This window comes from Sinohyriopsis cumingii, chromosome 9 (assembly GCF_028554795.1).
Source record: "Sinohyriopsis cumingii isolate HCF-2022 chromosome 9, ASM2855479v2, whole genome shotgun sequence".
NCBI lineage: Eukaryota > Metazoa > Mollusca > Bivalvia > Unionida > Unionidae > Sinohyriopsis > Sinohyriopsis cumingii.
The window spans coordinates 26,348,782-26,362,465 of record NC_142969.1 but is presented as its reverse complement, the minus strand read 5'-3'; the positions used below and the strand labels follow the sequence as shown (position 1 = coordinate 26,362,465).

At 35.6% G+C, this 13,684-nt stretch overlaps 1 protein-coding gene across 2 annotated transcripts in view; it reads right to left on the bottom strand.

Annotated features, from left to right (window-relative positions):
- LOC149791437 (ataxin-7-like protein 3) overlaps nt 1-10,381 on the bottom strand; it is a 41,925-nt gene extending 31,544 nt beyond the window's left edge. For both annotated transcript variants that reach the window (XR_016423357.1, XM_089969971.1), the window contains exons 1-3: nt 10,290-10,381; nt 5,631-5,746; nt 2,682-2,698 (exon numbers count right to left, since the gene is read on the bottom strand). Coding sequence is in view for 1 of the 2 variants with exons in the window: in XM_089969971.1 (XP_089826097.1) it covers nt 2,682-2,698; nt 5,631-5,746; nt 10,290-10,331 (175 nt within the window). In the remaining variant the exon portion in view is untranslated. The remainder of the gene's footprint in view (nt 1-2,681; nt 2,699-5,630; nt 5,747-10,289) is intronic.
- Nucleotides 10,382-13,684: the final 3,303 nt, after the last annotated feature.

The following is a 13,684-nucleotide window of genomic DNA, read 5'->3' as shown; positions in this document are numbered from 1 at the left end:
CATTTTCATTTTGGAAAATCAACATGACATTAAGAAGCCTTTTGGTAAACACCCCATAGAAATATGACCATCCACTCACAGACAGCAGTGATATAACAAGATTTTCAAGATGGCCATCAAGGCAACTATAATGGATGTCCAATTTGATTTAGAACCGGCAACCACAGAATAAAACAGTGTAACAAATTTCATGACTGTTCTCCAAGTTGCTTCGAAGAAGTAGCAATAACATACACAAGCTCTTCTGATCTTTGACCAGTTAAGCTAATAAGAGTCCCTATATGGGACTAATGCTCTATTGGCTGAAAAGAAGGTCTTTCTTCTAACTGCAAAGTGTTAAATGATCTCCTCAGTGAAACAAGATTTTTAAACTAGCTGCTGGTGGACAGGTCAGATCAGCATCAGATTAACACCATTTTAATCTAGGACCAACAACACATAATAAGTCTTCTGGTTGAAATCCCATATGAAAAGGAGTTCGCATTTTGGAGTAGTAACAAAGACAAGATTTTCAAGATGGGTGCCATGGTGGCAATATTCTACAACAGACTGGCATCGTTTCCATTTACTTCCAACTTGACATCAAAAAAAGCCTTTTTGGTGAAAACACAATGTCAATATCACCAGTCATCTACGAGAAGTGGTTATAACAAGATTTTCAAGATGGCCAATTTTGGCAGCCTTCTTAGAAGTCTGATCTGCACCATTGTCACTTAGGCCAACTAGATATTACAAGAAGTTGTTTGATAAAAACATCATGTTGATACAACCACCCATTCAGAAGGAACAGTGATAATCTGTTGAAGATGGCCACTGTGGTGGCTATATCAAACATCAAATTGACAATATTTTAATTGAGAATCAACTACACATCCAGTGAAGACTTTTAGTGAAAACCCCATGTTGATATGACCATCCATTCAGGAGAAGTAGTGATAACATGATTCTCAAGATGGCCACTGTGGCATAATTTATAAACAGGTAGAACATGGGTTGAATGTGCGTTAAGATTCTGGCAATCCTCTGAGTAAGTCAGGAGGAACAGCAAATAAAAAACTGGTACTAATGGATGGGCAGGCCATGAACTATAAACCATCCCATAAATTCCTCTGGTTTGTGACCAGTAGAGCTAAAAATTACTGCAACAGTGATATGGTACAAGCATTTTCTTACAAACGTTTTTCATATATGTTCACAATAAAAAAGTTGAGTAGGGGAAAAGTAAAAACATTTCACAGTCGTCGTTGTTGTTGTTGATGATCTAGGGTTTAACGCCATTTTTCAGCACAAGATAGGCTATACATGGCGGCCAGTATAACTGGTGGAGGAAGAACCCTGGAAAACCCAGGGAAGAACCACCGACCCACGAGAAGCTACTGGCAGGCTTTTCCACGTACCCACGCTAGCGGAGCCTTGGACTCGAACCCACGCAGACAGAGGTGAGATGGCAGCGATCCGGAACGGTGAGCGCTTTAGACCACTCGGCCACTCGGGGCCCCCATTTCACAGTCAATATATATATATATATATATATATATATATATATATATATATATATATATATATATATATATATATATAAAAGCAGTGATACATAAAACCTGCTTATACTCCAGCAGCTATGTAGCAAAAATTTAATTTGAAAATGAAATGTTGTCTCTTCATATTAGAGGTTAAAAATTATTTTTAATGTGTGCAAAATCGTGGTATTTTCTTAGTGTTCTGACTGTCAATGAGCAATCTAGTGACCCTCACTATGAATAGGTATAATGTATACAGAACTACATATGTTTTGTTGCAAGCCTGAAGAAAAAATGGGTCTGACACAGTGTAGGGATATGTCAAGGCTGTATTCTTAAGCCGTATCAAACAATTTTTTTCCCCCAACTCAGAAAATTTATTACATACTCTTCTTTTATGTTTTTGAAATACTTTTATCTTTACAGCATGAATGAAATTACAAACAATTTGGGATTTATAAAAGTTTGAATCACTGCATCTAAGCGTACTGACATGCAGCCATTAGAAACACTGTACTGAACAAATGATCAAGCATGTTAAGATTAAATGGATATGTGATAAACGTACAACACTAAATCAAACCATATTCACATATTTTAAAATGATGTAAAACAAGTTAATGTTACCCATCTCTCTCTCTCTCTATGTGTGTATATATATATATATATATATATATATATATATATATATATATATATATATATATATCACCGATTAAGTAGCATCATATTTTGCTGATGTGTGCTTACTTGCGAGGGAATATGGGCTTGTGTGTGCAGACAGGCAACGGGGGCTGTTTACCTGCAGACCTGGGTTCGAATCTCCACAGAGTACAAATTAAAAATTCTCTAACCTGTATGATAGTATTATTTGTATTAAATATTAATTCTGCCTATTATTATCAAGCATTCTTCTATAAATTCCAGGGATAGCACTTTCCATTCTGTCTGGTGTGTGTGTGTGTGTGTGTGTATATATATATATATATGTATATATATATATATATATATATATATATATATATATATATATATATATATATATATATATATATATATATATATATATATGCAATGTTCTAGTTAACCGAATCAAATTTCAAGAAAATTACACCTGGCCAAACAATGATGTTACATGAACAGGACTGTACATATACCTACCATGCTCTTTCTGGTACCTACAAAAGATAGAAATAAACATTACACTGTGTACGTAAGCAGAACATTTATACCAACCATTAAATCTGTATTCATCTTGTTAGTAAAACAGATTATTTATTTTTTGTATTACAAATCTTCAATTTGCAAAATACGCTAAATTTCAGAAAAGGTGTAAAGATGCTATAATATGATCACTTAATCTAAAAACACACAGAAAACTACACAACTCCTCATTGTCCATGAGAACCATAGAATACATAACCTTTCAGTGAGACTACCTTATAATGAAGTAATATTGCATATATACAGTATTCCCTCATTATAATGTAATCCAAAGTAGCCACAGAGTATACCACATTATAGTGGGAACACCTTATAATGAAGTATATATGGCATTCCCTCATTATAATGTAATCCAAAGTAGCCACAGAGTATACCACATTATAGTGGGAACACCTTGTAATGAAGTATATGATACATAGAATTTACTGCTACTTCATGACATGGGAACCATGGCAATACCTGCCTTATACGAATAAAGCCATTTTATAATGAAGGGTATTAGAGCAAAGGAGTGCTGCACTTCTGTTGCTGAATACAGTAAAATGACTGCTTATCCAGCATTTTCAGGAAATATGGATTTTGTTTGAATACTTAGCTGCCCAGATAACTGATTAATGTATGCAGTATCTCCCATCTCAGATATGGCATTTGTCTGGGATATTAGCTGTCTAGATAACTGATTCACATATACAGAGATATGGTCTTCATCTGGTTAATCATCTGTCCAAATAACTAATTCATGTATTCAGTGTTTTCATTAATTTAACAATGATTTTCCACAAAAATAGGAGTTTTTTAAAGAATTTTTTTTACTGAAAAAACATTAATTGATTTACTGATTATAGGCAGTTACTAGTGACAAAGTTGCTGGGGGCCATGGACCCAGCACCTAATTACACCACTCCAGTATACAATATAAAATAGACATCTGGTGAGCATCATATGAATGTATGGTTTTGTGAATCACTTTGTCATTATTAATGCATGGTTTGGTGAATCACTTGGTCTTTATTAATGTATGGTTTGGTGAATCACTTGGTCATTATTAATGCATGTTTGGTGAATCACTTGGTCATTATTAATGCATGGTTTGGTGAATCACTTGGTCATTATTAATGCATGGTTTGGTGAATCTCTTGGTCTTTATTAATGTATGGTTTGGTGAACCACTTGTTCCGTATGAACGTATGGTTTGGTGAATCACTTGGTCATTATTAATGCATGGTTTGGTGAATCACTTGGTCTTTATTAACGCATGGTTTGGTGATTCTCTTGGTCTTTATTAATGTATGGTTTGGTGACTCACTTGGTCTTTATTAATGTATGGTTTAGTGAATCACTTGTTCCGTATGAACGTATGGTTTGGTGAACCACTTGGTCCATATGAAGGTATGGTTTGGTGAAGCGACACTCTTATAAATGACAATTTATTCCATTGCATTTATTACATCCATAATATCAACTTCCTACCCATTTGTATCAGCACACAGTTTTTGTCATAATTCTTAAAAAATACAGATGTTTGCATTTTAAATTATGTCAATGTTGTCCCAGCTGTTAGTGTCTTTCAAAAAAGATTGATGAGCAACAATCAATATCAACATGTAAATGTGTTGATTCATAAAGTGAATCAGAACTGAAAAAAATCCATCTTGTCTTCACTGTGGGGAAGCATGCACTAAATGAACACAAGCACAGCTAGGAACCAATAAGGTGAAATAATTACATATAATTTCATGGTGTGGATGGCTAAATACATATATGCCTCTAGCAAATGCATTTTCCTAGATCCACCTCCTTGGAAATATGTTGACAGCCACTGATTGAAGTTGCAATATTTTTTCTAGATCAACACTGCAAAGATATTATGGTATACAAATGTAGATGGAAGGCACCTGATGAAATTAAGCAAATAACTCAAATATATTAAAAAACCACAATGATGTATAATGAAAGCTAGTTCAGCTTGAGGAAGATCCCTGCTTCAATTAAAATGTTTAGAAACAGCTTTTATGACAAGGGGTTTTTTTTACAACTAAAAGATTTTGCAGTAGTTACAGAAATAAAGTAATTTAATATGTAAATATTTAAAATATACTGAAAAATTATTTTTAAAAGTGAAATAATGCATGTATAACTGATGAGAATGTGTAGGCAATCAAATATTTTAGAAAGCACTTAAGTTAAATGAAAATAACTAGCTTGGTGATTATTTTTTTCAAGGTTTAGCCATGGCAAATACAGTTATGGAAAGTTTGGGATTTTTTTCCTTGTTTTTTAATATGATGCACAATTTTCTTCTTACATAAATTTAACTTTCTGCATATGTTGCTTTGTTTATCGCTGAATAAATAGGTACAAAAATAGAAGAACAAAATTTGATATTCTTTGGGTTTAATTTGCTTTCTCTCTCAGCAAATCTGTTGTATGTCACGTATATAACACTAATGTATGGCAAAGGGATGTAACTCTGCTGGTAACTAACAGTGGTACCTGCCATTTGATTGACCATATTTTATCCAATTTTAAATTTTTGGAAAATATGTGTGAATGGCAAAATATCTGAATTTAAAAAGTGATATATGTTTTCCAGTTTTAATATATGGTATTTTCTCCAATGAATTAAAGGAGTATTTGACAAAATGAAAGGAGTTTTTTTTTAAAAAAACAAAAAACAAATTCAGGATACTACTTGTAGGCATGCAAATTAGTGAACTCTTTCCCCAATAATCACTGTTACAAAGCCAATGGTATAGTATCAAAATGTCTGCACCCCCACCCCTTTTCCATTCATGCCACTGAATTTAAGTAATGGAAAGATAAACAATGTCAGATAAGCATGGTTAGAATGCACTTTGTTTTGTTCCATTTAGAAACCAAACTTACACAGGATCCGTATCAGCAAGGAACAGTGATCCCAATTTTGCAGCTCTGTGAATTTCAAAACACAACCCCAGTGTCACCTCATCAATTATTTCATACATCACATCTATGTACAGACTCTGCAAAAATGAGAAAAGATTTAAAACCACTGCAATAGGAAACACACATTTTATTTTCCTAAGTAGCAGACAATATTCCCGTTATGGCCAGAAGTTGATTTGCCACATCAGAATACAGTGGGACCCCATTATAATATGATTGTTAGAGTCCACAGAAGCCAACAGCGTCATATACTGAACGATATTATAACCATTCAAGTCAGTTAGCTCATGAAAATGATACATCTACATGAAACATGTGGGAGAAGGGGAAGAAAAGCAAGTGCAAAAATATGTGCTTTTGATTAAATGAAGAAAAAACTAGTCTGATATACACTTGTATACTGACAAATTATATTTGTGTAGTACAATCCAGAATGCATTAAGTATAGTGTGACAACACCCACCCACCCATAACACTGCTGTTGAGGTCCATTAAACCTGACTGTGTTATAGACTGAACCATGTTATAACCAACCAAGACAGCTTAGTAAGCTGATGAAAAATATACATATACCCATAAAGTGGCCAGGGGAAGGGGGGGGGGGTAATAAAAGTGGGCACAAAAATATGTGATTCTGATTAAATGAATACGAACTAGTCTTAAATACAACTGTATACTGACAACTTACATCTGTATAGTACAATCCATAATCCATTAAATAATGTACATGTATGTGAAAAATCCATGAATTTGAGTATACATCACATGTTATGAAATTCTTGTATCAGTCACATCCTGTTAGAAAACAAAAATAACACATACAAAATGTCAGTCCTTGGTTGTCACTAAACAATTCAATATTATTTTGTTGCCAGTAGCACATGGCTTTAGTTGTTTTACATGTTACATGTACTTAAACTGGCAGAGATTTTAGTCAGCTGGAGACAGCTATCATCTTCCCAAGACTAAGTAAAGGATGAGGCTATTCACAGGGAAATGGAAACATGTGGACAAATTAAAAAGTTTAACAAACATCTTTGAAAGATACCCAATCTTCAATTAACTTGATGAAATGATAAATATAGTTTCAAAAGATTGGAAATTAATTTTCATTTTATGCCACCATTGGTAGCGATCATAAGAATAAACTTTATTTCCTGCAAATAGGAAACTTTAAAAGCACAATAAACATGTTCCAGTCACTTTGGAAAATGCAACAATCCATTAGATTCCATTGCTTTTATTTAAGTTTGGTGCTGACTTCCTTTGATGAAAGGTTCTTTATTTTTATTCTAGACTGTAGTCAGCTTTCTTTGATGAAGGGTGTATGTGTTATTGAAGACACCACCAAAGGATAAAACTTTGTTGGACCAATAAATGCCTGTTTATTATTTTGGTGTCAAGATCAAATAATTGCAGAATATTGAGACTGAATTTTTTTTCATTTGCTAATATTTTTTGATTAATCAAAAAATAATCATATTTGATTATGTTTCAAACATAATCAGTTTTCTTTGCACTTTCAACAAAACTATTTTTTCTGGGTACATTTGGGGAAAAAAGAATTAGCCATCCTTTGGTCGATTGTAGCAGTTACTGTTCCTGCCTTCAAAGGTTGGTTGATTGTAGATAGTCCCACTAGCATGACTACTGGAGTGTGTCACAGCATACAGTTATCTGGCCAGATGTCAGCATTAGCAGATTATGATATAACAAAGCACTGTTAAGATGGTTTGTCATAAGAACAAAGACTTTGTTTACATGACAACAGATAGATTCCAATGCATTTTAAATCAGTTTCCAGTTTCCTTTTGTGGTGATTCTGAATTTCTCTACTCCAAACCCAAGATTGTATATAGAAGTCTCAACACTCATCAATGTTGCAATAAAAAAAATCACCAGATGGTATATTTTGTCATCAGTAAGGAAAAAACTAATCACCATTTACATCATTGGCAAACCCCAGCATGATCCCTGAATAAACGTTTTACACATTAGTTTTTGTACTTTAAAAAAGAAAATTTCTTTTTCATGTACAAGAAAAATAAATGTGAAATTTCAGGGGCCATGCCACAACCATCTTATATTAGAAATCATATGTGATCTCTTCCCCAAAATGATAATAAACTTTTTACACATTATTTTTCATACTTCTAAGAAAATATATTTCATGTAAGAGAAATATACATCTATGAAATTTCAGGAGCCAAGCCATAGATCTGCTTTATATGAATTCGTGTTATAATGCCATGGCTGGGTCACAATGTACTGTAAATGTATATGAAAAAAATCCATGAATTCGAGTACAGATCACGTTATCAAATTCATGTATCAGTCACATCCAGAAAACACAAATAACATATATACAAAATGGCAGTCATCATCTAATCTATATCAAATTATCCATGATACTGTCGCCAGTAGCATGTGGCTTTAATGTTGTTGTTGTGGGGTTTAACGCCATTTTTCAGCACACAATAGGCTATGCATGGCGGCCAGTATTAATGGTGGAGGAAGAACCCAGGAAAACCCCGGGAAGAACCACCGACCCACAATAAGCTACTGACAAGCTTTCTCACATACCCACATCCAAGACTCGAACCCACGCAGACATAGGTGAGATGGCAGTGATCCATGACAGTGAGCACTTTAGACCACTCGGCCACTCGAGGCCCCCTGTGGCTTTAATTGTTAACATACTACATGTACATGTACTTAAATTGGCAGAGATTTTAGTCAGCTGGAGACAGCTATCATCTTGCCAGACTACCAACAGGATGAGGCTATTCATAGGGAAATAACATGTGAAGAAATTAAAAAGTTTAAAAAACATCTTTGCAAGATGCCTCATGTTCAATTAACTTTATGTCTAGATAGCGATGGCTTTTAAAAATGGAAATTTAAATTGCTTTTTATGCTGCCATTGGTAGAGATCATTAGCATAAACTTTTTTCTTGCAAAAAGTTTACTTTCACCTCACAATAAACGTGTTCCAGTCACTCTGAAAAAATGCAACAATCCATCAGATTCCATTGCTTTTATCTAAGTTTGGTGCTGATGTCCTCTGATGAAAGATGCTTTATTTTTATTGAAGACTGGGGTCAGTTTTCTTTCACCTCAGAATAAATGTGTTCCAGTTACTCTGGAAAAATGCAACAATCCATCAGAGTCCATTGCTTTTATTTAAGTTTGGTGCTGACTTCCTCTGATGAAAGATGCTTTATTTTTTATTGAAGATTGGGGTCAGCTTTCTTTGATGAAGGACGCATATGTTATTGAAGTCACTGCTAAAGAACACTTTGGGAGGACCGAATAAATGCCCATTTGTTATCGTGGTGGTAAGATCAAATAATTTTAAAACATTTATTGAGATTGCATATTTTTCATTTCCTAGTACTTATCCAGAACAATTGGTGCTTCAAAGGTAATCAGGTTTCTTTGAACTTTCGACAAAACCATATTTTTCTGGATATATATAAAAAAAAAAAAAATTTGCTTTCCTTTGGTCAATTGCAGCAGTTACTGTTCCTGCCTTCAATGGATGGTCAATTGCAGATAGTCAAAGTAGCATGACTATTGGAGTATATCACAACATACACTACTCAGACCAGATGGCAACATAAGCAGATTATAATATCACAATGTAGTTAAGATGGTTTGTCAATATGATCAAAGAATTTGTTCATTTAACAATAGATTCCTGTCCACTTATGTCCAAGTTTACACATTCCTTTCATGGTTCCTTTAAATTTCTCCACTCCAAAACCTAAAAATTGTATATACAAGTTTGAACAACCAAAAAAGTTGTTGCCAAAAATAAGGAAACAAACTTGCGATTTGTGACATTGAAGCCCAGCGCAATCCCTGAATAAACTTTTTACATTTTGTTTTTCAAACTTTTAAGAAGAAAATATATTTTTCCATGTACAAGTAAAATACATGTATATGAAATTTCAGGAGCCATGCCACAATTGTGTTATATCTGAATTTTGTGTTATAAGGGTGAGTTCTATAGCAGGGTCACACGATAGTTCATATAGATTTTATGAGGATCTACTGACTGGGGAAAAAAAGAAAATTAGTGACATTGTGGGAGGTTTTTTTTTTCCTTCATGGTATGCGTCTTTGTTTCATTTCAGAAATAATAATGACTGACTTTTCACACACAAAAAAAATATGTCTGCACTACTCGATGTTGATCACTATAAACAAATGTTGTAGTTGTGACTTTATCGAAAGATGCATTCTCGTGAGAACTGCGAGTTTATTCTACTGCGTCAAAATAGGTAAACGTCAATATGAGGTGTTGGAAGATGCCAACCGGACAAATACCCCCGATTTTCCACAAGAAAAACGATAGAAAGCAAAGCAACTAACATATGGGTTAATTGTTATATATGATGTGCAACTAGGAACAACATTAATTATTGTATTTGCATATAATCAAACCATGTCATCCTAGATTGCAGGATTTGCTGCAAATGTCAAACGTTTGACCTATCAAGTTATTGTTACTTTCTTGTCATTAGAGAACCTTACACGATTACTACATTGCTTGGATGACCATAGCAATACTGTTCATGCATTGAGAATAATTCCTTTTGATAAATCTGTTAAAACCTTAGTAGTATCTTCTTCTGTTTCAGCCATTTCTTGGTCCATATTGTGTGTTTACAATTTTTGCTTCTTCACCGGAAGAGCAACCATTTTGTTTAGCTTGAGCATGATGGACTGGGGCAGACGAACATTTTCTTGTGTATGGCATATCATTAGGGCCACTCAGTCTGTATTGAAGCTTAAACTCGGGTAGTCAATCGGCGAGAAATCTAAATATTTTCATGTTGTATCATTTTTTTAACGTGCAATATAATTCGATTACACGAGAATTTAAAAAAAATTTTTTTACTTCAATTACAAAAATAGGCCCTATTTACGAATATGTATCTGAATGGAACATCGGTATGTGCAACAGAAGCCAAGACTCAAGCTTACAATACCTTTGTCCAGTTTTTGGAATATCCCTGAACAGTCTGGGATCTTTATGGACCAACCATTTAATTTTCAGTGGTCCTCTGACCTAGTTGTATCCATTATGCTGCTTAAAGAACAATTATCTTCATTCAGTGTGTGTGTGTGTGTGTGTGTGTGTGTGTGTGTGTGTGCGTGCACTTATTCAGATCAATATTGATGGCGTGGAGTCGGGAGCCGCCAGCTCTCCAGATTCGCCGCCAACGACCAGAAGGTCTTTGGTCTCAACTAGTATTCAGACCATTGACCAGGAATATAGCTCCCCCTCCCCTTAGAGGCTTTATTCGTCTCTCATTTGGTCATGATGCTTGAGTTACATTTGGGCATATTCTTGACACTGATTTAAAAGAAATTGTTTATTCTTTAGTATATGAGTAATATAGTGTGGGTGTCTGTGTGGAATTTGGCGACAGACCACGGTGATAAATGAAGCACTGATTCCGGTCTCGAATTTAAATATGTGATCCATGGAACGTTGCTTTGCTATATGTAGACCATGGAGCCTCAGGTGGCCGCGCAGTCTAAAGCGCCTGCCTTTTTGGTCACTGCCATCTCACATCTGTCTGCTTTGGCTGGAGTCTCAGGCTCGACTAATGCAGGCATAATGAGAAAGTTTCCTATGGATCGGTGGTTCTTACCGCGATTTCTCAGGTTCTTCTTCTACCAGTCACACGTCCTTCGTGTGTTGAAAAATGGCGTTAAACCCAAAGCAACGTTTACAGTCCGGTCTTTCAAAGACATGCCGGATAACGTGACAAGAACTTCACAGTAAACTCATCCTTGAATATGTTTTATATTCAGATTTGGACGCACTGGAAAGTTCAGTACAACTATAAGGACTTTATAGGTTACAAAAATTGTGTGATCGGAGTCCTGTCAGTGTGAAGGATATGTAACTGAGATTGGCATGGTAACAGCTACTCGCCCGTGGTGCCAGATACACAGCTGCAATACTCCATCGCATAGTCTATCATCTAGTGAAACACCTGTCAGTCAGTACTTGATTCCTTCAGGATGCCACACAAAAAGTCTACGGATACAACATACATTATAACCACATACCACAATCCAAGCGTACCAGGACCTCTTTTTTCATTAGTGCAACTAGATTATAGAATGTGCATCCTCAGTCTTATGCGCAGATCGATTCCTTAAATGTGTCCCACAAAGTTTTCGTCAAACGTCGCAATATTTACATCTTTATCCAGTAGAAGTGATTCTGTAATTAAACAGCAGAAATAAATGGTACAACCAACCGTGAGAAGTACAAGGAATCTGTGCAGCGTCAATGAAAATCTCAGTCAAAAAGGTCGTGGGCATGAGTAGTGAAGTGGGGCACCCTACGGACAATGGAAATTCCACTCAAAACACCTCTGGGTCACTCTACGGACAATGGAAATTTAACATGGCGAAAAATCGTGGGTCAATCTACGGACAAGGGGAATTTAACATGGGAATAAATCGTGGGTCACTCTACGGACAAGGGGAATTTAACATGGGATTTTTTTTTTTAAATTTTAAAAAAAATTTTTTTAAAAAAAGGGGTAGGCAATGGAAAGGCTATCTCTTTTCGAGAAATATGGCTGGCCCTGAAAAGGGCCTTTGGGTTTTTTCTTCTTCTTCTTTTAACTTCTTAACTTCTTCCACCATCCTCTTATTTTGTCCATCATTCCTTTCTTCTTTTTCTTTTCTGTTTCCGGCAACCAGTCCGGGTGACCCATGGCTCGGAACTTCTCTTGGATTTTCATCCAGTTTGCATTTAGTTTCTCTAGTTCTTCCTTTTTCTTTCTATTTTCTTCTTCTTTTCTTTCCTTTGACCACTTTTCTTTGATCTTCTTGACCTCTTCGGTCAGCACATTCCTCATTACTTCTTCCGCTTTCTTAAGCTTGTCTAAGCCCCACTTCACAAAAGACCAATCTGTCCATTCCACAATGTCTTCTAAAAAACACCTTACACTTGTCACATAAACTATCGCTTCTTTCAACTTACCCACTTTCACATACGGTGGGTTAATTAAACCTCTGATTCTCTTCTCCTCATCCTCTATCATTTCTTTTACTATATCGATGGCTAAGTGGAGGCTGGTTACTTGTCTTGAGACGAAGTCTTTTGTCACTGCATGCCTCCATTCCTGTTCAAGCCTTTCTGCTACATTCAATCCATCCACCATCCAATACCAACTTCCCATAAGGTTGTTGTACAAAGCTGAAGCTGCTGGCATCTTCTTGTTTGCTTATTCCGTAGAATGGGCTCCAATGGCAAACACTGTTAGTTTTATACTTAAAGCGCGAACGTGAAGGAAAACATCCCCCTAAAAACATAAAATTGATATTACCTAGATCATGACCAAACAAAGCGCGTACGTGAAGGAAAACATCCCCCTACTTTCTCATTTCATATAATAAAACCCTAACTTTACTCTTCACATACGCTAAGAAACCCATAATCTACTATTCACACTAACATACCTGAGCTCTTACAAACACAAACACACTAACACACAAACTCATACCCTCACACTATCTTAAAAAAGAGTTAGTGTTTATATACACACTACTCTACCTACACACATTGGCAAATCTATCGTTATTTCTTTTCTAGAGTATTGGGTAGCCCTGAAAAGGGCTGTTTTTTTAAACTCCAGATGCACCTATCTAATGGTTGCACCGTCCTGGCCTGGCGCCGCACACGCATCTTCTTCCCCAGTCTTCTTTCACCTTTCTTCTGGGGAGCGCAGAGGGAGGATGATTCGCTTCAACACCCCAATCCTCTGTCTCGGGAATATTGAACGACATCCTCTCTTCTCTTTTCTTTTCTTCTTCTTCCCTCTGTCTTCTCTCCTCTTCTTCCTTCTTTATTCTTGCTTCTTCTACTATAGCCTCCGCTGATAGTTCGTTTACTATCCGCCTGGCATATTCCAGGTGCATCTGGAGTTCTAACAGTTTCACTATTCTGCTAGTCATTCTTCTGGCTGTGTTGATCAATC